Genomic DNA, 25,672 nt, shown 5'->3' with positions numbered 1-25,672 from the left:
TGAGACGACCTTTTCATCTCGAACCACACGAAATTAGCACATGACCTACAGTCGCGCTGTGCCATCACATGACCAAACAGCATTGAAGATCTAGCATCTTATTTAGCCAAAACCAGCATTGTTCATATCACCACAGCACGAGCAATCAAGCATTGAAGATTAGCCAAAACCACGAGGTACGGTTACTCTCGATTGTCGCCACGGGAGTCCTTAATCCTTATTCCACCATCTACATCCATGGAGATCTAGCATCTTATTTAATTCACAACTAGCATACGTCCATGGATGCGTCGTCGCCGGCCACTGCTGCCTGCTGTGAGGTTGAGAGAGAGAGAGAGATCACTTCTCCTGTCCACCATGGCCATGGTCGCCATCGTCGCCGCGGCCTCGCGCGATCGACGCCACGAAGGCGTCCATGGTGCTGGCGTCCGACCGGTAGTGCTTCTGCGTGAACTCGAGGAACTCGCGCCAGGTGAAGTCCGGGTACGCGCGCGGGCGGCCGGCGGCGGCGTCCAGGAGCGCGTCCGGCGGGCGGACGACGCGGTCCAGCGGCGGGTTGAGGAAGAAGGTGAGCGACCTGCGGGCGGCGCCGCTGCTCACGACGGCGCGGTGGAGGCAGCTGGCGTGGCGCCCGTCGGTGAGCGCGGCGAAGGTGTCGCCGATGTTGACGACGAACGCGTCCGCGCGGGGCCGCACGGCGCGCCACTCGCCGGCGCCGCCGGCGCGCACCTGCAGCCCGCCGACGCCGTCCTGGTGCAGCAGCGTCACCGACGTCGGGTCCCGGTGCGGGCCCGTCCCCAGCGTCAGGTGCGGCTGCCGGCACGGCGGGTAGTGGTTGAGCCGCATGATGGAGTCGCCGCCGGCGAAGAATCCCCGCAGCGCGCCGCGGTCCGGCAGCCCCAGCGCCGCCGCGAGCACCTCCGTGACGTCCAGCGCCAGCCGCGTCATCTCGTCGCAGTACTCCTGGTACACCTCCCTGCATTCCATCCGTGCATCATGCACATAAGGTTAAACTCCATTTTGCAAGGATAAGCCAATCGAAAAAAGAATTTTTGCAAGAATTAACAAGTTCTGCGTCTGCATTTTGATTGGGTTTTGCAAAAATTTTAGCAGAATTTTAATGATTGGACCTAACACGCTGTGCAGCAGGGGTTTTGACGCCGGAACTCGATCACGGACGTAACGTACCCCATGTGGCGGTACTCCTCGCCGAGGACGCCGACGAAGTAGTCGGCGACGGCGCGTCCGCTCCCCGGCGCAGGCGACGCGGGGCAGTGGAACGACAGCGTCTCCTTCCACGGCAGGCTGGCGTCGAAGCGGCCCGTGAAGCTGCTGGCGTAGCCGTGGCTCTCCCCGGGGCGTCGGCGCGCGCGCTGCTTCTCGGCGAGCGGGCGCGCGTAGAAGGCGTCGCAGCAGCGGTAGGCCTCGGCGATCAGCGCGGCGCCCACGCCGTGGCCCACCACCTGGAAGAACCCGTGCCGCTCGCACGCCTCCGCCACGCCGCGCGGGAGCTCCCCGCCGCCGCGGAGGAACCCGGCGAGGTCGACCACGGGGATGTCCATCTCCTCCACGCCGCCGCCACCCGCCGGCCGCTCCTCGGCCGGCCACACGAACTCCGCCGGGATGCGCTCCGCCCGGCTCAGCACCTCGGCGTCGAACTCCACCGCCATGCCGGAACCGGCGGCCCACGAAGCGGCTTGGCTGCCTGGAAGCTGGAGGCGGAGGCCCTGCACGCTGCAAGCCTGCGCTAGCTAGCTGCACGGCTCGCCGGCGCCGGCCGGAGCGGCCATATATAGCGGGACGGCTCGTTTTGGCGAGGATTAAAAGGGCGTCGCCAGCTAAAACGGGCGCAGGATCGCCGTGATCTCCTCCTGGAAGGCATCTGCTGGTGCAAATCCAATTGCTAACCCGGTGGGTTATCTCGTCTTGATTCATTGAAAACGCTTTGCTCCCGCGGTTTCTGAACAAAGCTTGAAACTGATCGAGTTGGGCGAGTGGTTTTCAATGAATAACCATGCTCAAGCTTTGTTTGGGCACTGAATTTGCACCAACAAAAGCCAGTAACGCATGCCGGCTTTTGTTTGGGCACTGTGTGAATTGTGATTCTGTTAAGCATGAGCTGGAGCTGGAACAGCAAGGGAAGTGTGAAGCCTGACGTAGGACGTGTCTATCTTGTTGCTTGAAGACAAGCATGTATTTACGGTGCATGGATTCTGAATAATCGAGGGTATAAACTGTTGAAGAAGACGATAAGAGAACACTTCGATGTAATTTTATTTTTTAAGTTATGGTCTTTTGTACCACCAATGGTTTTGCTTGATATGAATCGGTTATGAGATACTTTTCTGGTGTCTTTCTAAAAAAAAAAGGGTATGAACTGTGTATGGATTAGATTGAACAGATCAGCGCACATGGATAGAGTTGGCTGTATATTCCCTTCTTTCCCAAACAAGATCGAACTGGTTGGACCAGGATGTGAAATGGCCGTTGTGTTCATGCTTGGGTTTCAAATTTTGCATTTCCTTTTTAGAGAGGATTTCGTGTAGTCAACAACGTCGTGCAAGCCTAGGAGAGCTAGCATTGCCCGCTGGCCGTTTGCTATATCTGACGAGAGGCCAGAGTATTCTTAGCAGGCCAGGCTGGGCCTAGTTGGGCCAAACCTAACATATGCGGACCCCACACTACTGGCTGCCTTTCCCTTATTGGGCCTTGTGGCACAAAACCCTCCTGGGCTGCTTTTACCTCCGTTGGCGTCAATTAACTGCCCGATTAATTAATCTAATCCATTCACCCCTCAGAAGATTAATCTAATCTAATCCGACGGTGAGCGCACCGGCGGATCAGGAAAGGGTTCGCCAACGCCTCCCTCAAATAAGCCAACGCCTTCTCCCTTCGCCTTCCTCTCGACGCTCGACCCGGAAAAAAAAAATTATTCTCCGCGGGGGGGGGGGAAGGGGAAAGGTCGCGTGGCGTCTCGGTCTCGCCCACAGGTTGGTGCCGCCGCTCCCCCCTCCTCCTCCTCCTACCCCTCATCCTCTTCCCCGGCCCCAGATCTGATCGCCGGCGCGCGCGCCGTCCGATCTGGGGGCGGGCTCCGCTCCGTCCGCGGCTCGCCGTCGACGGAGTCCGCGGCCCGTCGAATTCCTTTTTAGGAAATTCGCGTGCTGTTTCGTTTCTTGTGGCCGGGTCGAGGCGTGGAGGTTGGTTTCGGATCGGATCTGCGCGAGCTTGAATTGGGTTGACCGCTGTGGTTGGCGGCATAGTAGGGAGGGTCTGCGCCCGCGCGTCTCTCTTCTCCGTTGGGCAGTTTGTGAGGAGGGTTTGGGTTCGCCTTTGGGTGTTGGATGAACGAGCTTTGGTGGTTGGCGGCGGATGGGGGAGTGAGTTCATATCCTGGCCCCATCGTGGCGCGAGTGGCTGCTTGCTCGTGGGCGTGGCAGGGCTCTTGCGTTTGGGGTGGATGAAGCAGCGAGCTTCCTTGCCTTGCTCAATTCTTGGCGTGGTTAGCCTTGGTGATGGGCCATGGATTATGGCCAGAGGTTTCGCGGTGACCTTGGCAAGGTCAATTGCTTGGACGTGTGGATGAGGTTTTGACTACGTGAATTGGGTGTGCGCCTGGGTGATTGCTTCGCCCGTATGCTGCTGGTTGCCTGCCTTTGCTGATGCTAGTTGAGCAACCAAAAAAATCCGTGGCTTCATGCTATGATTGCTTGAAGCAATTGGGTGACCAAGGGTGCAGAGCTTCAGTTGTTTGTAGAGTACCCAATAAGGATGAGATAATAAAGTTAAGTTTGCTCAAACAGAAGACCTGGGGTGCAGGTTGTTGGCTAACAATCCATTGCTGCGCTGCAGGTTTGATGTGCTTGCCCTTACTTTGTTCTGCTTGAGAAGTTGGCAGACAGGTTGATGTCTCTGTCTGTTTTCTGTATTACAGCTTAATATGCAACCTGGATGTATATGCTAGTGGAAAGTAGTGAGGTCAGGAAGAAAGAATCGTCGATAGAACTTTTGATGTTTGCATCAACTTACAAGGGATTGAGGATAGAATCATTGATAATACTTCTGATATTTGAATCAACTAGAAGCTATACTGATTATGTGAATAAATGTTAACACACCCTTGGCCTGCGCCTACTGGTTATTTGAATGAACATGGGCCGTGTTTGTGTTTCAAAGACATCATGGCACCCTTGGATAATTGGCACAAGTTTGTTAGCTTGGGATTATTCATTTGTGATTGTTGCAAGTCAGATTTGTTTTTCAGCTGTTGGTCAGAACTGGTCGCGTCATGTAAAGAGAAAACATGGATTAAAAAAATGCTACGACTCTTTTCATGATTCAACCTCCTGAAGGCGCCGGTGCGTAATGGGGTTCTTGAGCGGGTCGACAATGTAAAGAGGGGTAGAGGTAGACCTAAACTGACGTGGGATGAGTCGGTTAAGAGAGACCTTAAGGATTGGAATATCTCTAAAGAGATAGCTTTGGATAGGAGCGCTTGGAGACTAGCTATCAATGTGCCTGAACCTTGAACTTATTTCTTTCGGGTTTCATCTCTAGCCTACCCCAACTTGCTTGGCAAAAAAGGCTATGTTGTTGTTGTTGTTGTGACTCTTTTCATGATTCAACCCAGCATTCCTAGTTTCCTCTTAGTATCTTCCTGTACAACCTTATAAGTTCCATTGTCTGAATCTGAATCGTGTATTTTTGCCATTTTTTTTACACTTACTGCATGTCCATTTCTTGATAATGAGCTATGGTACTTGTGTCCTGCAGTCCATCGGTAGCAATGGCACAAGAGAGCTGGAAACAAGAGACCGAGGCGACTGGAGTCCACGCGCCTGAGGCCCCTATTCTCTGCATAAACAACTGTGGTTTCTTTGGCAGCAGCATGACGAACAATATGTGCTCGAAGTGCTACAGGGACTTCGTCAAGTTGATGGAAGCCCCTGTAGTGGAGAAGAAGGTGATCACGTCAGCATCTTCTTCCGCGGCACCACTGGAGACAATGCGAGATGATGTGCCTACAGCTGCTGCCACTGAAGCTGTGACTGAGAAGCAAGCAGAGCAAGAGCCCCCAAAGCCGCCCAGCAACCGGTGCCTGACCTGCCGCAAGAAGGTCGGACTGACCGGCTTCCTTTGCCGCTGTGGGGGCACCTTCTGCTCCACGCACCGCTACACCGACTCCCACCAGTGCACCTTTGACTACAAGAAGGTGGCACGGGAGCAGATAGCCAAGCAGAATCCAGTTGTGATGGCCGAGAAGATAAACAAGATCTGATGCATGCCCGTGAAGGGATCGCTGAGTTCATGCCTGGGTTTCGAGTCCTCAAGTTCACTACAATGGATAGGTTCCTTCGGGTGGTGGTCTGGGTTAGCGTGGTAGTAGGGGATCTCAATTGTGTCTATCCTTCTCCGTTATCATGGTTCTATTCTCTGCCGGAATGATGCAGTGGTTTTGCGTCGTCACTTCCTCAGGAAGTAGTTTAAGTCGAGAAGATAAGATTGCACATCAGGTATTGCTTATTCTGGTCCTGGAGGCCTAAGTGTTGTATCGACATGTCATTGGTTTTGTATCGCTGTATGTTATCACTTGTGCTGGAAGTCGCAGCAGGTATGAAGCTTATCTGATCCTGCTACCATCATGTTTATGTGATCAGATGAAGTTATAGATAAGCATATACATATCAAATCTGTTTATTTGTGATGTTGGTCGTAAGGTTTGCAAATAATAAGATGCAGAGCTTTTGATGAATTACATGGGATGAGACATTGTTTTAATTGCTTGGAAAGAAAATAATGCCAAAGGAAATGACTAACAGTTGCATGTTGGCCTTTCATGCCCAAAACTTTTCGTGGGCTTCTTCTCGCTAACCAGCGGATACAGCCCACCGCTGTTGCGAGATAGAAGAGAACCGTGCAGGCCGACATGGTCCCCCGTCTCCCGTGCCCGTCTTGCTTTGCGGCGGCACCCTCGTGACTTGAAGCCCGGCCGTCTTGCCGCTGCCGACGTGTGCCGGCGAGCGCCGACGCTACGCTCGACGGCCTACCGACGTCGACCTGCTCATTTTTGTTTGAAATCAAATGAAATTTAACGGTGTTGTACTGGTAGGCGATGTTTTCATCGACAGCGAGACATCTATGTTCTTGAAATTTTTGAAACTTACTCTTACTAGTGACAACTTACGGTCACCAATTCACCAGATACGGTCAGAATATAACAGGGACAACTTACTCTTACTAGTGACTGAAGGGGATTAGTTGGCTGGATAAAACCTGGTTGTTTTAAGGATTTTTTTTTGGATGTTTGAGTCGATCCATTGGGTAAATTCATAGTCTCCTTTCGCTCCCCCTTCTTTTGCTCAAGCTGTAATGTGCAGCTTGGTTGGCATTCTGTTCTCTTCAGACGGATATGACAAAAAGTAGGATGACCCACCTATCGATCAAAGTACTAGACTTATTATCAATCAACTCAATTGACAGTCCTGTAATCAAGTGGTAGAGCCCTCGACATATGAAGAAGCAATTAACCCTGGGCTCCTCCCGAACCTATCTAGCTTGAGTATGATGGAAAGTCCTCTACCCTTGTTCCAATTTCAATAGAGATTCAATTGCGATTTTATTGATTTCCTATCTTACCATCACAAGCTTGCTTCACCACAACTCTATAGACAGTTTAACACCCTATCATGCTTGGGTTGATTGATCTTTCTGTCCTTATATTTATGATCTTCCATTGATTAGAACCTGTTATTTCGTCTAATTAAATAGATGTCTGGGTTTATGAAAGTGGTAGCTCGGTCTTCAGACGGGTATTTTCTATTCCCATAGATTAGCTTTCCAGACTGACTGGATTCATAGCTCATCGACAGCAAGCAGTGGTACGAACTTCATCAGCGCATGATAAGCAAGCAGTCTTAGTGGCGGACTTCCTCTTTCAAGGAATGTTTGCGGATTATCGTAAAAGAGGAGATACAGAGCCTCAAAAAAAATCACATCAAGCTAAGTGCAAACAGGTGTTCAACAATCAAGATCACAAGAAGATGCTCGAGCCAAGTCATATAGTGGATGCAGAAGAGGTACCAAGGCAATAACAACGATGATCCTCCTGAACAAGGCGCCTTTTATTCAGCTTCATATTAGGTAAAAACAGGATCCATAGGTTTGGCTGCCACAATTATAACTGCTTCTCAACACAACTGATTTATTTACAGATGAATACTATAATGCCAGTTTTTAAGGGCACCACTTCGCATATCTATTTCGATTTCCTATTTTGATAGATAATGGAAGAATTCAAATAAACAAAACTATTGGTTCTATTCTCGTGCAGGGTCGCCGATACTCCTCGGTACCCTCTTGTCCTGGAGCCGGTGGAAAAGGGTGGAATTTCCTAATCCCGTGTCCAAGTAGGCTCAGTTTAGATTTACATAATAAGGGTTTTGAGATTGACTTAGTCTATTCAGTGAATAGGCGGATCGAACTCAAAGCAAGGTGTAAAGCGGTAAGGCATTACGCTGTGGTCAATCTTCAGATATAGAGTAGGTACCGAACCGGAGTCAGAGTGAACAGCGGTATTTCATTCAGTCAGCTTGGCTTTTCTCCACGTTTGCTCATGTCGAGTAATAGAACAGGACTCATGATTCTTCCATGTGCTCTATACGGGAAAGGTTGCATTTTCGATTTATCCTTTTCTTCCAAGGATTTCATAATTGGACGTTGAACCCATTTCATATGATGGGAGTTGCCGGAGTATTAGGCGCAGCTCTGCTATGCGCTATCCATGGGGCTACCGTAGAAAACACTCTATTCGAAGATGGTGATGGTGCAAATACCTTCCGCGCTTTTAACCCAACTCAAGCTGAAGAAACGTATTCAATGGTCACTGCTAACCGCTTTTGGTCCCAAATCTTTGGTGTTGCTTTTTCCAATAAACGTTGGTTACATTTCTTTATGCTATTTGTACCCGTCACCGGTTTATGGATGAGTGCTATTGGCGTAGTTGGCCTGGCTCTGAACCTACGTGCCTATGACTTTGTTTCCCAGGAAATCCGTGCAGCGGAAGATCCTGAATTTGAGACTTTCTACACCAAAAATATTCTTTTAAACGAGGGTATTCGTGCGTGGATGGCAGCTCAGGATCAGCCTCATGAAAATCTTATATTCCCTGAGGAGGTTCTACCACGTGGAAACGCTCTTTAATGGAACTTTCGTTTTAGCTGGTCGTGACCAAGAAACCACCGGCTTTGCTTGGTGGGCTGGGAATGCCAGACTTATCAATTTGCCCGTGCTTGCTGGTGTCAGGGTTGCAGATAAGTTGTTTCGGTGCCATTTCCTTTGTTATGAATGAAAGGCATTTTGGTTGAATAACCAGGTAATTTGTCCTAAGTATAAAATTTTGGTTGAATAACCAGGTAATTTGGTTGTTTTCATACATTCGTCAATTCGTAAATCAGTAGTTACAATAGGTGATTCCGTCCTTTCGGCAGGAAGTACTACATAAGATAGCTGTGGTTTCCTACTGTCCATTCGGCAAGAAGAAGTAAGTACATAGCGATTTCCGCCCTTTTAAAAGTAGATTTGCCTCCCCGGTAACCGCAGTAGCTTGAGTCCTGACAAGTGAAATTCCCAATTCACACACAGAGGTGAGAAAGCTTATGTGTGCCCTTATAGCCGCATAGTTGTTGCAAGGCTTTCGTGAGCAAGGTTACATTTTCTTCCCTTCTGTCTACACAAATAGCATCTCTTTTCCAGATGTTCAATCCACAACTTCCTTTAAGAATGAGTTGGTCTGGTCCTCTTTTTAACGACAAGGTCAAAGACTTGTTGTCCCAATAAAAGGGGCTTATGGTCCTCATCCAGTCCATCCCAAGAACTACATCATATGTTCCCAAATCTATCACCCTCAGGTCTACCTGAAATGAATGACCTTGCAATTCCAGTTTTACCCCGACACACTTTCCTTCACTGCACACTTTAAAACAAAAACTTCTGTTAGGTTCTTATCTTAGATTCCGTCTATACGGAGTCTAGACCTTTTCTTCTTTTACTTCACACAAAAAAAAGAAATATTGAAGAATATAGAATATATTCTAATAAATGGGCAATAGTTAGGAGAGGTGCGCCAGAAGGTAAGGTGGACAGACCAGAGGAGTAGGGGTGCTTCCGATACCACCATGATCGGTAATGGAACGCTACGTCCTTGCTTTCTTTATGCCTCAAGGCTAATTGAATGAATTGAGGTTTAGTAAAAGCCATTCGATTGATCAGAAAGGAAAGCCAAACCTGTAAAGAACTTCTACTATGGATTGGATTGCCGGTGCGCATTAGTCCGACCAGATGATAGATGATCTGCCCGCCTCGTCCTATTCCATTCTTTTTTCTTTGAATGGAGCCTTAGCGAGTTCCGTTGCAGCCAGTTCGAATTCGGACAGTAGGCCTCCCAACTCGCTACAAGGCAAGAACCAACCACTATAAGTCAACTCCAATAAAGAAGCTTGGTGGAAAGAAGGAAAGAGAGAAAAAGCTACGTCTCTTTGATCAGTTATCCTTTCAAAAATAATAGGTTTTGAGACCCCTCTACTCTATTTGTCTAGGATGGGGTTAGGTTTGCTATTGGACGGCTTTCTCGATTATAGGGGCAGACTTTCTTGGAAATGGCTTTATTGCTATACACTTTCCTAAGCTTTATAATAGACTAACTAGCCTGGCTTACTTTCTAGCCTGTCAACCTGCTCTGACATACCCTTCTAGCTCACTTGAAAGGAGAGTTGTTGCTACTGTATGAAAGTCTCGATTAAAGAAAGGGATAAAAAGACATACATTCACTCGGTTTTTGCGTTGTTTTGATGTTTCCTTCCATTCATAAGAAGAAAGAGGTTATCTTTTAGCTCTGGGTCCGACTTATAAATAGGGTACTACTTGACCTTAGGATCGAATCAGGCTCTCCTTGGGATAAGCCAGAGAATGGATCAGCCGGGCGAAGTAAGTGATATGATCTCCAGGATTCTAAATTCCATGCCCGGGGAAGTCTAAGAGGATAAAGGAGGATGTTCCCTGCGGGGCATTTCGCGGGGTTAGGATGTGCATGTTTACCAAATGAGCGGAAGACTTGACGCGAGCCAATGAAGCGCTGCTAAGGCGCTCCGGCTTTCCCCTGTTGAGTCGCTCTTTCCTGACCTTCTAAGTGAGTTCTAGCTTGAGCTGGCATAGTTTGTTCCCTTACTTTAGCTTGTAGGGCAAGGTGGAGAATCCATACGGAATGGACGAGGAATTGAGGTAGGGAAAAGAATCCTTACTCGGAACGAGCCCAAGATAAAAGGTCTAGTCCAATTTTAGTCTTGGTTGTACATCGGTACTACGCACGGTAGGCATTTCTTCCAGTTATCGGGACTTGCACTTGCTTTTTCCGGCCTTAGTGGTATTTTAATGATTATCTTCCCCTAGCCCCGTCCTTCCATCATAGCTTAGTTAGCTAGCTACTTCATTTTGTGCTAAAGCCCCTCGATACATAAGTGCTCTCATTCCTAGAACCCACCCGGGGCGAGTTGGTAACCGTAAACCATTGATCTACGAATTCAAGTGAATGAAAATGTAGATAGATTTTCTCCTACTTCTGTAACATAACTTCTCTACGGATAAGCTTCAACTACTGAATGAAGAGATAGTGAGACCTACCTAGCAACGAGAAATACTAGAACAGAAATTCCTTGCCTTGACTCGCCTACTTCTCCAGTCTTTGATGTTGCTTTCCTGGCTTTCGATTCCTATTCGTCTGATGTGTTGATGCTTGAGAAGAAGCTTTGGCACTGACACCTTACTTTCTTTCGCATAGGGCTTTAACAGATAAACTCTTTACAATACTTTATGCAGTAAAACAAGAGGAAGAAAAGAAAGGATCCATGATGTGCATGTGCCTTTTGGTCTTGTACCAACGCTCTTTAATAACGAGCCTTTCCAGCAATGGGGCCTAGGGACCGATATGATGATTGGTTTAGGTAGGGCGGCTGGAGGTAGGTTTTCAAATCAGTAAGTAAATTAGGGTCACGGCTGGAAAAACCATGTGTTTACAGGCCGCGGAAATCTCTCGCACTCTCAAAAGGTGGGGCGCTTACGCTTAAGTCGATGGAACTTAAGGTTGAAATAACACTGGGAGTCTGCTGCTCATTCTACTGCAAAACCAACCCGGAGTCGTGGGAAAAGAAAGAATGATCTGGAAGAATGGAAAGAATAATAAATTCTTTCCATTCTTGCCTAGTGACTAAGATTTTCACACTTGTTGTGTCTAGGCTGCAAAGATTTTCTCATAAAACACTAACTGAAGTGTTAGAGGGATTCACTTTCGATAAGAATCCAAAAGCAAGTTCCCTATACTACCTTCTTTCCCTCCTCTGTTTCTGTCTTTAAGAGGCAGTGCATCCGGCAGGAATCGAACCTACTTTTTGACCCATTTTGCCTTTCTAGGTTGGTGGGCGCTTTCACCATTCAGCCATGGATGCTTTAGCGAGTGAACTAGGTTTTTATTTGAGAGCGAACTAGGTTTTTAGTGGTATTCCTTCTCGAGCTTCTATTTCTTCCGTTAAGGGAGATTCGGGAAAAGATGGAATAGGAAGACGTGTTTCCAGAACGAACAAGATACGGGTAGAGAAGGGGAAGTTAGCAAAGTTAGACAAGATTGGAATGGGCATAGGAACATGTATTGATGTACCAGATCGGCTAATGCTCCCAGGTTGATGCGATGTATTCCACCAGTTGACTGGAGACTTTATTATTGGTATATCGATCGGTCCAGCACGGATTGAAATAGGAGCCGGTTCGACAGGAAGCTTTTGAAAACGCAGTGCACCCAGGTAAATAAGGAACAAGATGAATACAGAAGTTAAACGAGCATCCCACACCCGAAAGGTACCCCACATAGGCCTTCCCCGAAACCCCCCAGTCACTAACGTAAACAAAGTAGAAAAAGCACCAATTTCTGTACCGGTTCCGGAAGAGCGAAGAAAAAGGGGATGTTTTGTTAATGGGAACAAGGAACTGTTTATAGCTGTCGCGATATAAATAACTATACTCATCCAAGCCGCAGGAACATGTACATACGAAATACGAGAATTTCCACCTTGTTGAAGATCTGGTGGTGCTACCCGAAGACTTAAATGAATAGCCATCGCTGTTAAGAACAACCGAGATCCAATGAGAATTTGCGCGTAGCTTTTTGTCTTTGACATAAAAAAATAAGGTTGTAATAACGAAACTGACATTTTATTTTTCCTTGCCTTGCAAGTGGAACAAGAAAGACTATATAGTGATTTTGATTCTATAAACAATCAAAGGATTTCGCATGCTTTCCATGGAATGACGGAATTCCCCTTGCTTAGTTTTCGCTCCGCTCGTGCGTGGCACTCCTTGCTTGCGGAGCGGCATATCGGAAAAAGAAGGATTTACTTTCTATACGGGCCCGTCCCCTCTTACCCCTAACTAACTCAATGGAGGCCAACTCGTTTTTCGCAAATTCAGGTTCTCCCTGCCCCTGGCATCTAGCCAGGTGTTCATTCTATTATAAAGATGATCCTTAGCTTGCCCCGGAGATAAAGAATCCGGGGGGTATTCTTCTTTTATTTCTTGCATTGCGGCGATGATTGCCGCCCTTTCGTCCGTTTGGGATTGGTCTATCGAAAATTCTGTTGCTAACCAAGTCTGAATGTTCCGGGTGGAAGGATTTCTCCCACCGGTGGCGTAGTGGGAGAAAAAGCCCCTCATTTCTCTTATAATGCTTGGTAATTCGAGTGGCCCCGCGGGCTCGCTCACTATATTTAGTAAGGTGCCCCTTATATCTTCCTCTAGTCCCGCAGGTGGGGCGGCAGGAACCTGGGGATGGGGAGCTTCATTATTATTATCCATACATTCCGCCGCGGTCATGAAAGATGATAGCCCTAAGAAGACAGTAAAAAAAATAGTGAAAAAGCGACTAGTCCGCGCCTGATAACGTGGCCAAAAAAAAGCACCCAAGAAGAGCGTTATGAAAAAAAATAAGAAATTTTAACCCTAAAAGATCAGCGTGTAAGAAGAAGATCTTACCCAGGATCTTAGAGAAGCGGAGTTCGAGACGGGAAAACATTGGAAAAATTCCATTTTATTCAATGAGTAATTCAAAGGAGAAATGCATTTTCGGCATGCGGTCGGTAGGGTTCCCCCTTCCTCGCTTCCGTCCGCTATCCGTTGTGTCATGGCCCTATTATGTATAGGCCGTACTAAGCCAATAGCGAATAACAAACTCTTTCCTGCTCCCAATCCCGAAAAGAGAAAGAGAGACTTTTTTTTTGTTGTGGCGTGGGAGTTTTTTTTCCCAACGAAAAGCCATATTTTGAGAACGTGAACATGAGCGGTAGACTGAACACCTACACAATCTCGATTTTAAAGAGAGAGACTGTCATCGCCATCTCTTTGGACATGCATGTGTTAAGCAAATGGACTGAACTGAATGAAGAGTGATGTGACTAAGCATTTTCGATCTTAGGCGAACGATGGGTTACCGGGTCTACGACCTCGCAAGGCACTACTGTAGAGCTCTTTGGGCCTGACGCTTTATCAATCCAAAATGGAAAGAAGGACTCTACCTATCACCTACGTCAGTTCGAGTCTGGCGAGTCGCTCATTTATTCGGGGGAGTTCCACAGGCCTATCTATTATACGATAATTCTCAGATGCGAGTGCCGAGTTGTTTCAAGTCTATGAATCCTCGCTCAGCTCCAGCTGAAAAGGTCTGATAAGTAGGCAAATTTTCCAGTAGAAAACATTTGTGGGTTGAGTCGGTCAACTGTAAATGTAAAGAACATAAAGGAGATACTTTCTAGCCCATGTGTGTAGCATCTGAGTTTTCCAGCACTATCACTGAACTAGTACCGTACTTTCCATTTAGTCAATGATTAAAACTATCCAGTATTGACGGCTTCTTCCCCGTCCAGAGTAGAAGGCACAAGCCTTTTTAATAGATCGAATTCCCAACTCCAACTCTTTGATTTCCTATAGTAAGTGTTCATTCACCATGATTGACCTTACTACATTTCCTCAGACTCTTTCTTCTCAAGAATGGGGATCTCTTTCTTTATTCATTGCTTTCTGGGTTGGACAGCTCTACTAGCTATACCATACAACGCCCTCCCTGCCGAAACTACAAGCAATACAAGGACGCCTGGCTGCCGGATTGACTGAAGAATTCTTCTCACAACTCTTTCTTAACCAGCCTTTACTTAGTTATTATCCTCTTAAGTGGTACTTGAGTGGGATGGAATACAATAGCTAGGTGGTGAGTGACGTACTGACATTTATGTGCTGAAAGCTAACTTTACTAGAGGATGGATTCTCCTATGAGAAAACACACACTCCTGGGATGACTTCTTTTCTTTCTTCTGAAGTCAGAATTACCAGGCATAACATGATAATTCCTCTATGGCGTGTGCTCCTTTCCTATGTAATGACTTTCCTCCTTTTTCATGCCTCGTGCGCGTGCATAAGCTATGAGTTCCCTGGCCCACCCTAGTTCATCGAATAGTGAGACTGTTCATTTCTTTTTTTAAATGAGTTTACCGAATTGACAACTCTTCTTTTTTTTACTTTATAGAGAGAGAATTTTGCAGCATTTACAATTCATATTACGCAATAAAATAAGAAGAGACAGCTACATGAGTAGGCGAGCATTCATTTGAGCTGCCTTAGTTCTTCACAAGAAGCAAGCCCCTAAGATAATAAGTTGTAGTGGGTGTCCTCTTTCCAGATGCGAAAGGCTTCTTTCTCTCTACTCTTTATATTATAGTGGAGATGCTAAAAACAAATGATTGAAACCTGCTTGCCCTTCTGATTTATTCCTTGCTGGCACTACGCTGACCGAGGGAGGGTTCTGATGAATATTGGTCATCACGCGTGGACTTCTCTTCAGGCCTCGTTTTCCCTTATAGATTGCACACCGGCCTTCGCCCTTTATCTGGCGCGAGCTGACCAGAGGAGAAGAAGGTGCGGAATCAGTCCGCCAGCTTGCTCTTTTCGTGCATGACAGGTGCTCATTCTTTCGAATGGTGGTGTTGCCACTAACCTTTTTACCTGGGAATTGGTGGAATTCAAATCCCTTCGGACCTTGCTCGACACAGTCCTTAGTATGATGCCGATCTCTTAGGATGGACCGAGCGAGACTAAAAGCAAAGAGCACAGTGCTAAAGCCAACAGGCATTAAGGAAAAGAGTGCTATAAGAGCTAAAGTAAAGCATAGTGCGAAGGAATGCATTTTCTTTTTAGAAGGGCAGAGAGTGGGGGAGGAATGATTCTCAGAAAAAGGGTAGGGTTAGGGTATTGGTCCAGTTAGCTCGGAAGCTTTGACCCGGTATCAATCCCGGTTCCAGGAAGACTCCATTCAGAAAATGAATCCTGGGTCCTACTCGGGCCGGTCTTATTCAATTAAACCGAGAAGGGCAGGCAGGTGACGCAAGTGTAAGGTGTGACCCTCGATCTGTCTGTGAACCGAAAAGGAGGTATGGTACTCAAAATCAACTTGTTACTCTGCCTTCCTATCAACAGGAAATGGCTTGCATGGATCCAAAAATAAAACGAAAACCAACAATTCAACAACGTTGCAATGGGGAAGGTCGGATCCTTGACCGAGAGGAGGCCATCCCGAGTTGGTAAGAGGTTGGAAAAGAGGAAAGCAGCTACCTGACCGCGCTAGTTGCTCAATCCGTGGCTTGTGATACTAAAGAAACCAAGCAAGAAAACGGATGCTATGCTAGTTAGCGCTACGAGCAATCAAACGGATATGCTCAAAGGAAAGAACGGACATTTCTACGAGTGAACTCTTCATTCAATAAACAAAGCATGATTGGAGCAAGCTGCCTTGACCAATATACTGGATCTATACCATCTGAGAAGAAAGGGGTGATTCCTACTATGACACCAGATAATCCACCAGGGAATAGTCAATCCTAAACTAGATAAAGCCGAGTATGCGAGGAAGCCTAGGTAGCTGTTTGATCGGAGGAAGCACGGCGGAAGGAGGCGGCTAGAACATTCCCTCAAGGAAGAAGCCATATGTTGTCTTACCATGAGCTGTATCCTTTGGTCAAAATGAACAGAGTATTTATTGCCTTTATTGGATACAACGGGGGGTGGTCCCCATACATCATAGTGAATAAGCTCCAGTGGAGCAGTAGCACGAGAAGTAGATGTAGAAAAAGAGAGCTTATGGTTTTTTGCTTTCCAACAGTCAGAACGGAAAGATTGAGTAGAGGTAGTAACATAAATTTTCTTAGTGTGCTTACGAAGCCGAAGAACATGTGAGGAGGGATGCCCCAAGCGACAGTGCCATACATCTGCTGAGACACGTGAACCTAGGAAAACCAAATAAGATGATACTTATATAAGCCGCTTCTCGGCTTATCGAACTATAGCCAGGTTTGTTTCCCGCTCGCTCCATACGACTAGATATTTCTTCTAGTGTCTTTTTATTTATTGCAGCCGTTTATTGTGTAGATGAGGTTGGGTTGATGATGCCACCAATGGGAGGAAAGTTTAGTTTCGTAATGAAATTCTTTCTCCGGGCCAGAGTAAATAGAGGTGGAGCAAAGAAAGGCAAGGTAGCTGATAAAGAATTTTTTCATTATTCCCCCCTTATTAGCATTCTGATTGCTTAAGAACTCCACAAAGTATGTAAGTTCTGCGACGAGTAAGCCCAAAAAAGCCAGTACCACCTCGAGCTGCATCAATCTTTGCAATTCAAGTTTACCACACCTACTACGACAAAATTTTGCAAGAAGATAGGAGGAAAGTTATCCATTGCACCAACTTCACTTTTACTGTAAACCACGCCCACTGCACTGACACATGTATCAATTATCTAGTTAGTGAGATGCCCCAGCTACCTTGCCCAGCTGAGACCATTGGTTGTTCAAACTGAGGAATTATCTTATTCCGACAACCTACGACTCTAGAATAACAACAGAAAGAACATGTTCAAACGAACTGAACAAAGATGGTTTGATTTCTAGCTCTGCTTGTCCGTAAGTGCTTTCGTCCTTTATGATTGATTTTCCACGACCAAGTACTTAGACTAGGATAGAGCGAGCCTATACAAACTCGAAACTTGCACACTTTGATCATCCGTATGAGCAGTTCAACCAATCAATTTTCGTGTAACTAGAATTGTGGTGTGCTTGAGCTCCATTAATACACCCTCATTGAATCGATGGGTTGCATCTACATGTGCTAGGAGTAAAATATGCAAAGTAAATGAAGCATAACGCTTAGAAACTAATTCTCCTGTTCAAGTGGTACCTCTTTTCAGAAAGAAAAGTGAATTGAAATGAGTGCGGCTGTATCATGCTCCTAAGTCTGGGAAAAGCCAAATTGACTATGAAAGAGATGGCTCAATAGTACCTGAAAGATGAGAATGGGACATACTAATAAAGGTCTTTCATCAAAAAAGCGGATCGATAGGTTCTACTTCGTCTTCTACAAGGTCTCCGCCGGTTAAGATGAGATCATCCACATAGAACAAGACTATAGCTAGCCACATTTCTTCTTGGTGAATAGGCTCGAATCCATAGTGCCCTCTTTCAGGAAGAGTCATCCCAGTGAAAGGCAACCAAGCTTGATTTCAAGACGTTCCTCAGATTCCATGATGTCCTTATTGCCTGCCCAATGGGACTAAAAATGGAATTCTAGGGCAAACTCGATTTTCTAGAAAGTTTATACAACGAAGAATTTCTTACTGTCCACATAAACTAATATATTTTTCAAAATGTACCTTTGCCTCCAACCTTGGAAAGGAGCTTTTTTGATGACTAAAAGTACCGAATGCTCAACCGCACGCCAGTCAAGGCCTTAAATCAAGGATCGGGACAAGGCACAATCGGAGTTAATCGACTCGTCGGAACAACATACACTATATATGAATTGGATGAAATGAAAAATTCGATTTCCGATCGTCACTAGTCCTTAGCCGCCTTATTAGCATTAAAAAAGGAGGATCCCTATATCGATGAAAATCCTATCCTGCCTTTTCCCTCGGTGATGCAGCTCCAATTTCATCTTGTCTACAGCATCTTTGTACAGAATCTCGGCCCGCCTGCCGGTGTCTACCAAGACTCGTTGAACATGAAATCCTACCATCTGAACAGACAAGACTACCTCATCATCATGCTCTGCACGTAAACATAATCTTGATTAGAAAATGTTTTCACTCCTCCTTCTCTTGTCCTCTTCTTGTCTGGCCAAGGAGCTCGTATTGGACCTAGGAAAAAGGGAGCTCTAGCGATGTTCTCTAGCGCTCGTTATCGTCATATCTCATATCAAAGCAATTGATTCGAATTGAATTGCACTTCTGCTCGTAACCACTACGAACCGGAAAGGAAGGAAGCAGCTTTAGAGGAGGGAAGCCATAGATTGCCGTACCGTATCTACAACTATAGAATGTGCTTTGCCTTTGTCGCTAAATCGTATTGTTCGTATTGCGCTAGGTCTTTTTCGCTAGGTTATAAGCTCGTCATTTCTCTATTCGTAGTAATCCATTCGTACGCTTCGAAAAGTAAACCTCCAAAGGAAGGAACCTATTTTTCTAGAAAGGGTTTAACCAGATGCAGACGAATCCTCCTAGATAATTTCTGAAATTCGCTACGCTCGCTACAGGTAAGGGATAGCGCTAGTGCTACGCTTTAATTTCTTTAATTCGCTCTTGCTCCTCATACTCGAACTAGGAAGCAGGGCGTAGACCAATATTTCATTATCAAAAGCATATTTCCCTGGCGTCAACCCCGGAGGGGAACTGGTTAAAACCCTTTGCTTGAATTCGCAATCCCTCTCATCCTTCTGCTTAGACGGGCTTTCTCCCAAGTTTATTTAAAAAGATAGAAGAATAGATCATACTTCAATAAGACAGGCTTTATCTGGTAAAATGCATTCCTCTGCATCTAACTAAAAGGGGTTGCTAATATCTCCCTTGCCACCGAAAGTTCATTCAGCTGAAGTGCGACCAACATGTCACCACCACTTCTGGCGATAGATTGCTCCCCACGCTAGACTGATCGATAGGATCCTTTTGAGACATAATTGCCTTCTTAGGCTAGACTTTCTTGACTAAGGAACTTCTATTCTATTTATTGCTTTCTTTGCTCTTGCTGGTCTCGATACAAAGAAAGAAGATAGGCTTCCGTTCTTCTTGATCTTACGCCAACTCAACTAGATTAGCTAGTGACGATAATAGTTTGTTTCAAGAAATGCTTCATTCACCCGAGGCTCTAACTTGACTAAATACGAGAAATTAGGGGTGGCTGGTTTTTAGACTTAATTACTCCTTGCATGCCCGCCCGGCTCACTACTTCATCTTACCTTGCTTATGAAATTCCTTAGGGCGGCAGGAACGAATGAGACTGACTTTCCTTCTGCAGGTCGTCCTTTCTTATCGGGGATATTGATTTTTTCATGCAGTCCCTGGTCTAATTTTCATACTCAGAAAGAAGGAACTCAACTGGTTTTCTGGGTGTGCCGGTGCATCTGCTATCTACCCAGATGGTAATTCTCTTCAAAATGGAGTATAATAGTAACTTGTGATTTTGTCTGGTATTTATGCTTTCTTCTTTAGTCTCAAATTATGAAATTCAGCGTGGGAGATGTGACGAGATTTCATTCCAGAGGAAGAAAGGGATTATTTCATTGTTGCGGGGACAACATCATCAAAGGTACTGTAAAATGCACAATTGCGATTTGACAATCTAGCAGCATACCTGTGTTCGGTTGGTAATGTCTTCAGAACGGATTTGTAGACTGCTCGATGCCAGAAAACCGAGCGAGTTGGATGGATTGAACAAGGACTCTGAAGACAGCACAAGTCGGCAGCTTTAAGGATTTTTTTTTGGATGTTTGAGTCGATCCATTGGGTAAATTCATAGTCTCCTTTCGCTCCTCCTTCTTTTGCTCAAGCTGTAATGTGCAGCTTGGTTGGCATTCTGTTCTCTTCAGAGTCCTTGTTCAATCCAGCCAACTAATCCCCTTCAGTCACTAGTAAGAGTAAGTTGTCCCTGTTATATTCTGACCGTATCTGGTGAATTGGTGACTATTCCAAGTTACACTCATTTCTGAATTTTTTTTTACAAATATACTTCATTTAGTGCTTCATACATGCGAGATTCTTTTTCCAGAAAACGTGCGCGCTAGAATTCTTGCCGATCCAAACAAGGCCCTTCTGCCCTTGATTGGCATGCTTCCTAGCGCTAGGAATAGTAACATTTGACTGCTAATTACGGTGTCAAATAAAGCCAGTTTATAAAATCAACTTCAGAACTCCCGCGCTAGTGACCCTGAAAAATCTAATAAAGCCTTTGACCGCGCGATTAGAGTATGCTTACTGTAGCACCACTGTAGCAAACCATCGATTAATTATCGTCATTAGACTCATCGCGAAAAGTTACACTCATCCCTAAAAAATTTTTACAAATAAACTTCATTTAGTGCTTTATGCATGCGAGATTTTTTTTTCGGGATGTGTGCGCTATTCCCGAATCCGTCGCCCACCGTGGACCCGTTCCACGCCGAACCCGACCCGACCCAACCCATCCGCCGCCACCCAGCTTCCCCCCGGCGCCGGCAGCCCCGCTTGCACGCGGGTCCCGCGCCGGCCCCGCCTGCCACACGGGCGGCTGCCCGCCTCGTGGGTCCCACCCGGCCGTGCTAGAAGGTCCACACTAATCACCCGGCTAAACACGATGATTAATCCCGCCGCAATTAATTAATCTAACCTAATCGGACGGTAACCGCACCGGCGGATCGGGAAAGGGTTGGCCTTTATAAGCGCACGCCACCCCGAAATAAGCCCTCGCCCTCGCCCTCGCCTTCGCCTTCGCCTACCTCTCGACGCCCAACCCCAAAAAGAAAAATTCTCCTCGCGGAGAAAGGTCGCGTGCCGTCTCGCCCACAGGTTGGTGCCGCCGCCGCTGCTACCCCTCGTCCTCCTCCTCTTCCTCCTGCCCGGCCTCAGATCCGATCGACAGCGCCCGGCCTGCCGCGCCAGCCGATCTGGCGGCGGCGAGGTTCGCCGTTGACGGGGTCCGTGGCTGGCGTGTCGAATTTTTTTTTATCTAGGATATTTGGGGGCTGTTTCGTTTCTAGGTTGGCGGCGGGCTTCGCGTCGAGGCGCGGCCGGTTGGTTCTGGATCGGATCTGCGCGGATTGGAATTGGGTTGACCCGGTGGGTTTGGTGGCACAGGGTCTGCGCGCCTGTGTCACGGAGGATTTGGGCTCGCCTGTGGGTATTTTCCCTTTAATTATTTGCAGATTATTTGCGGTGGTTTGTTTTCTAGGCTGGCACTGGCAGGCGAGACCTCAACCTTTGTGAACAGCGGAGGGGGTGAATCAGTGAAGGATAGCGAGTCCGTCCGCGTGTTTGATGAACAAACTTTGGTGGTTGCCGGCGGATGTGGGAGTCGGTTCATCCTGGCGCCGCCGGGTGCACGCCGCGGCGTGCGTGGCTGCTTGCTTGTCGCAGGGCTCTTCCATCCCTGCGTCACATGCGAGCTTCGTGCCAATTCGTGAAGCAGGCGAGAGATGTTTGCTGATAAGGAAGGTCTCCTGTGGCCCTTGTGTAGGGGGTGGATGAAGCGGCGAGCTTCCTTTCCGTGCTCGGCGTGGGTAGCCTTGATTGTGGCCAGAGGTTTCGTGCTGGCCATGGCAAGGTCGATTGCTTGGACGTGCGGATGAAGGTTTGACTGCCTGAATTGGCTGTGTGCATCTACCTGATTGCAGTTCCGGGCACTGATTGCTTCGCCTGTATGCTGCTGGTTGCCTGCCTTGTGCTGCTACTACATATGCAATCTGTGGAGCAACCAAAAAGACCTTGGCTTCATGCTATGATTGTGTAAAGTAATTGACTAACCAAGGTGTGCGGAGCTTTAGTTGTTTATATAGAGAATAAGGATGTGATAGAGGCATAGAGCGTTGGGTACAGTGCAGTTAAATCCGCTCGTACAGATAACCTGGGGCGCAGGTTGTTGGATAACAATCCCTTTGCTGTTCTGCAGGTTCGACACGCTTTCTTTATTTTGTTCTGCTAGAGAAGCTGACTGCTCAATATGCAGCCTGGTTGTATATGCTACTAGAAAGTAATCTGATTGTGAAGAAAGAACTATGAGTAGCAACTTTTGATGTTTGAATTTACAAGGGACTAAGATAGAATCATGGATACTTTTGATGTTTGAATCTACTCATCTAGTACAAGCTACTGTTGTCCCAATAAAATTTTAACATGCCCGCTGCCCTCCCCAACTGCTTATCTGAATAAATAAAATATGGGCAGTCTTTACAAGCTACGTAAGTGTTCAAAGACCTTGCAGAATGACACATTTGGATACAATTGGCTTAGGTTGAAATCATTCATTTCCAATTTGTTGCAATTTGGTTTTGTTTTTCAGCTGTTACTGAGAGATAGTCGTGTCCTATAAAGAGAACAAGGATTGAAATATGATGTGCCTTTTCATGATTGAATCCAGTAATTCTAATTTCCTCTTATTATAGCCTTGTGCAGTTCCACTGTTATGGTTGTATTTCTTTCTGAATCTTAGTCTGAATCATGTATTTTTGCTATTTATCACTCTGCATGCCCATTTGTTGCTAATGACCTAGAACCTATGTCTGTGCAGCCCATCTGTAACAATGGCACAGGAGAGCTGGAAACAGGAATCTGAGGAGACTGGAGTCCATGCACCTGAGGCCCCAATTCTGTGCATAAACAACTGTGGTTTCTTCGGCAGCAGCATGACGAACAATATGTGCTCGAAGTGCTACAGGGACTTCATCAAATTGATGGAAGGCCCTGTGGTTGAGAAGAAGGTGATCACGGTGGCATCTTCTTCTGCGGCACCAATGGAGACAGCAAAGCAAGATGATGTGCCTGCAGCTGCTGCCACTGAAGCTGTGACGGAGAAGCAAGCAGAGCAGGAGCCGCCAAAGCCGCCCAGCAACCGGTGCCTTACCTGCCGCAAGAAGGTTGGGCTGACTGGCTTCCTCTGCCGCTGCGGGGGCACCTTCTGCTCCATGCACCGCTACACTGACTCCCACCAGTGCACCTTCGACTACAAGAAGGTGGCACGGGAGCAGATTGCCAAGCAAAATCCAGTTGTGATGGCAGAGAAGATTAACAAGATATGATGCATGGTCATGTGAAGGGATCACTAAATTCATGCCTGGGTAGTGGGTTCACTCCAAATGATAGGTTCCTTCAGGCGGTGGTCTGGGTCTGGGTTAGAGTGGTAGCTGGTCTCAATTGTGTCTATCCTCCTCCTTTATCATGGTTTCATTCTCTCGATTGTGTAATAATGTAAATATATTCAAACTGTAATTTAATCCTATTGCTTCCTACTACGATTGATGGGTTTGATGGGTTTATCGCTGATCATGGCTTTCAAGTGGTGTCCAGTCTTGTGGTTACTGTGTTCTGTGCATATCAAGAAGTTACGTTGAAGGAGTTAAGGATCCTGAATAACAGCGTGTGCTTTTTTTACCAGTATTGAAAGCATGGCAGCTTGTGCTGTCGCTTTAATCCGAAAGTTTCTGCTGGAAAGATGCAGTGGTTTTGCGTTGTCGCTTCCTCTGGAAGTAGTGAGACTTGATAAGATTGCGTAGCAGGAACTGCTTATTCTGGACCTTGAGGCAAGTGGTGTATCGACATGTCAGTGGTTTTGTATCATTGCAGATTATCACTTGTGCTGGAAGTTGCAGCAAGTATGAATCTTATCTGATCCTACTAACATCAGATGAAGTAATAGATAAGCATATACATGTCAAGTCTGTTTATTTGTGATGCCTTGCATGATTTGCAAACAATATATGCCAAGATGCAGTTGCCTAGGTTGGAAAGCAGAGCTTTTGCTAAGTTGCACGGGATGAGAGATGGGTATAATTGCTTGGAGAGGAAAACAATGCCAAATAAAGGAAATGACTGAAAGTGGCACCTTAGCCTTTCATGCTGTCAGCCAGTTATAGCTTCGCTTTAGGATGGATCTTAGTAACAGTAAAAAGCAATACTGCGAGATGGAGGCAAATGATGGTGACCCCTTCTTGATTAATGCAAGAAAAGAGGATTGGATCACTGGAATTCATTAGCGATGAAGTTAACACTAGTTTTCTTTCCCTGAAAGTGTGACACTTCAGGTGTCTACTATAATAGAACATGGGATAATATGTGCATTTGTGTGTTTATTCTTGTTTGATATTTAAAAATTTTCAGTGCAAAATCAAGGGCATATGTGTAATTATGCAAAATTACTAGCCCTTTTTTGCAAAAAAAAAATTTATCTTAGGGGGCAAATTCAACTTTATGAAGGGTCTTCTTGTAAATATATTAGTAATCATTACTTTGGCAGCTTTATTGCAAATAAGTCCCAAATTTGTTGAATTTTGCCATCAAAAAGTATTTTTCCTTTATTAATTCAAATTCTTTCAAACCTTTCAAAATACTTCAAAATCCTTCGATCTAATAAAAATTTGCATAACATGAAAGTTGTAGATCTTGAAAAACTGAACAACTTTCATTTTGGGCACTTTTTCATTTGAGCCCTAGAATAGTGGGAAATTTAGGTTACAGTCGAGTCCCTGAACTTTTCCGTAATTACAAATGAGTCCCCAATCTCCTTCTTCAAGCTCCAGCCTCGCCGGAGCTGCGCAGGCCGCCGCCGCCGCGGTTTCCTCCGCCCACCGGCAGCTCGCGCCGCCTCTGGACTGCCACCTGGCCTGCCCTTCTTCCTCTTGGCCCCACCTCTCCCCTTGCTGGCTCTCCTTTCCCCTTGCCACGCCGCGTCGCCGACCTCGCCACCCCTGTTTCTCGTTCCGGCGAGCTCGCCGTGGAAACTGCCCTTCCCAACCCCCAATCGCCTCCACGTACCGAGCCCAAGGCTCCCGCCACCCTTCCAACGCCTCTGCTGGCGCCATTTCTACACGCCACGCCGTCCCACAAGCTCCCTCGCATGCCGCCTCGCCGACCGCCCGCCGGAACACTCCGCCGTCACCGATTTCGTTTCTCCCTTGTCGATCTCATCCCCTGGATCTCTTCTCTTGTTCATCCACTCTCATTCTGAGCTATAAATAGCCCCTGCCGTCTACTATCGCCGACGTACACCGCCACACCCCTCCTCCAAACTCCGGCGAGCTCAGTTCGTCGTCGATCCACCACTCCAAACCTCCTCTAACCACCCCGACCCACTTGCTAGCTCCGCCTTGAGCTTGTGAAGCTCCCCAGCCTCCTCTCACCGCCAGTCCCTCGCCAGAACCTCGCCGTCGACGAGCGCCTTCGCCGCCGCCTACTGCTCCCCGCCGACGAGCCCCCTCCTATCATCCCAAGCCCCAATCAAACCCTCCAGAAGGTGCGCCATGACTCATTGAGTCTCCCTGGTGTGGCAGTCTTGCCTAAATTAATCTGGCTTAAGTGCACTAACCATCACCAAAACGGTAACTAGGGTTAACACGCACTTAAAACGGAGTAATCCGGCAGTGCTGTCGGGTAAAATCCCGATTAAACCACTTGAAACGGGATCGACAAAGTAGTTCAGAGAATGCAACGTTCCACAAATTTTATAGTACAGAGTATGAAATTGAATTATTATTACAAACCAAGTTTAAATTTATAAAAGTATAACAGAGTTCAGAGTGACGA

At 46.7% G+C, this 25,672-nt stretch overlaps 4 protein-coding genes and 1 long non-coding RNA gene across 9 annotated transcripts; 3 read left to right on the top strand and 2 right to left on the bottom strand.

Moving 5' to 3' along the window:
• Positions 1-339: 339 nt before the first annotated feature.
• LOC120694986 (gibberellin 20 oxidase 3-like) lies at positions 340-1,670 on the bottom strand. The gene is made up of 2 exons (XM_039978319.1): positions 1,189-1,670; positions 340-976 (listed from the first exon to the last, which is right to left on the bottom strand). Exons 1-2 carry the CDS (start codon positions 1,668-1,670, stop codon positions 340-342), a joined length of 1,119 nt encoding a protein of 372 aa, XP_039834253.1.
• A 1,177-nt stretch (positions 1,671-2,847) lies between these two features.
• Positions 2,848-5,752, top strand: LOC120662992 (zinc finger A20 and AN1 domain-containing stress-associated protein 9-like). 2 transcript variants are annotated; one of them, XM_039942032.1, is made up of 3 exons: positions 2,901-2,990; positions 3,853-3,902; positions 4,774-5,752. In XM_039942032.1, the coding sequence occupies exon 3, from the start codon at positions 4,787-4,789 to the stop codon at positions 5,276-5,278; it is 492 nt and encodes a 163-aa protein (XP_039797966.1). In that variant the 5' UTR covers positions 2,901-2,990; positions 3,853-3,902; positions 4,774-4,786; the 3' UTR covers positions 5,279-5,752. The 2 variants fall into 2 exon arrangements, with proteins under 2 accessions (XP_039797974.1, XP_039797966.1); XM_039942040.1 differs by lacking the exon at positions 3,853-3,902 and having other exon boundaries at positions 2,848-2,990.
• Positions 5,753-6,487: 735 nt separating this feature from the next.
• On the top strand, positions 6,488-8,215 carry LOC120662985. Its single transcript, XR_005670242.1, has 2 exons — positions 6,488-7,140; positions 7,331-8,215. It is a non-coding gene; the product is annotated as an uncharacterized LOC120662985 (long non-coding RNA).
• Positions 8,216-11,201: 2,986 nt separating this feature from the next.
• Positions 11,202-13,293, bottom strand: LOC120662975 (putative cytochrome c biosynthesis ccmC-like mitochondrial protein). The gene has a single exon (XM_039942019.1). It carries the CDS (start codon positions 12,252-12,254, stop codon positions 11,532-11,534), a length of 723 nt encoding a protein of 240 aa, XP_039797953.1. The 5' UTR covers positions 12,255-13,293; the 3' UTR covers positions 11,202-11,531.
• A 7,525-nt stretch (positions 13,294-20,818) lies between these two features.
• On the top strand, positions 20,819-23,409 carry LOC120662947 (zinc finger A20 and AN1 domain-containing stress-associated protein 9-like). 4 transcript variants are annotated; one of them, XM_039942000.1, is made up of 3 exons: positions 20,854-20,947; positions 21,139-21,274; positions 22,665-23,409. In XM_039942000.1, the coding sequence occupies exon 3, from the start codon at positions 22,678-22,680 to the stop codon at positions 23,170-23,172; it is 495 nt and encodes a 164-aa protein (XP_039797934.1). In that variant the 5' UTR covers positions 20,854-20,947; positions 21,139-21,274; positions 22,665-22,677; the 3' UTR covers positions 23,173-23,409. The 4 variants fall into 4 exon arrangements, with proteins under 4 accessions (XP_039797927.1, XP_039797934.1, XP_039797944.1 ...); XM_039942010.1 differs by lacking the exon at positions 21,139-21,274 and adding an exon at positions 21,615-21,905 and having other exon boundaries at positions 20,871-20,947; XM_039941993.1 differs by lacking the exon at positions 21,139-21,274 and having other exon boundaries at positions 20,819-20,947.
• The last annotated feature ends 2,263 nt before the right edge of the window (positions 23,410-25,672 follow it).

The sequence above is a fragment of the Panicum virgatum genome, chromosome 2K, assembly GCF_016808335.1.
Source record: "Panicum virgatum strain AP13 chromosome 2K, P.virgatum_v5, whole genome shotgun sequence".
Taxonomy (NCBI): Eukaryota; Viridiplantae; Streptophyta; class Magnoliopsida; order Poales; family Poaceae; genus Panicum; species Panicum virgatum.
This window is presented reverse-complemented; position numbering and strand designations above follow the sequence as displayed.

Coding starts and splice junctions, on each gene's coding strand:
- LOC120662992 (XM_039942040.1), top strand. CDS start 4,787: ATGGCACAAGAGAGCTGGAAACAAGAGACCGAGGCGACTGGAGTCCAC.
- LOC120694986 (XM_039978319.1), bottom strand. CDS start 1,670: ATGGCGGTGGAGTTCGACGCCGAGGTGCTGAGCCGGGCGGAGCGCATC. Junction 977..1,188: donor GAGGAGTACCGCCACATGGG/GTACGTTACGTC, acceptor GATGGAATGCAG/GGAGGTGTACCAGGAGTACT.
- LOC120662975 (XM_039942019.1), bottom strand. CDS start 12,254: ATGTCAGTTTCGTTATTACAACCTTATTTTTTTATGTCAAAGACAAAA.
- LOC120662947 (XM_039941993.1), top strand. CDS start 22,678: ATGGCACAGGAGAGCTGGAAACAGGAATCTGAGGAGACTGGAGTCCAT.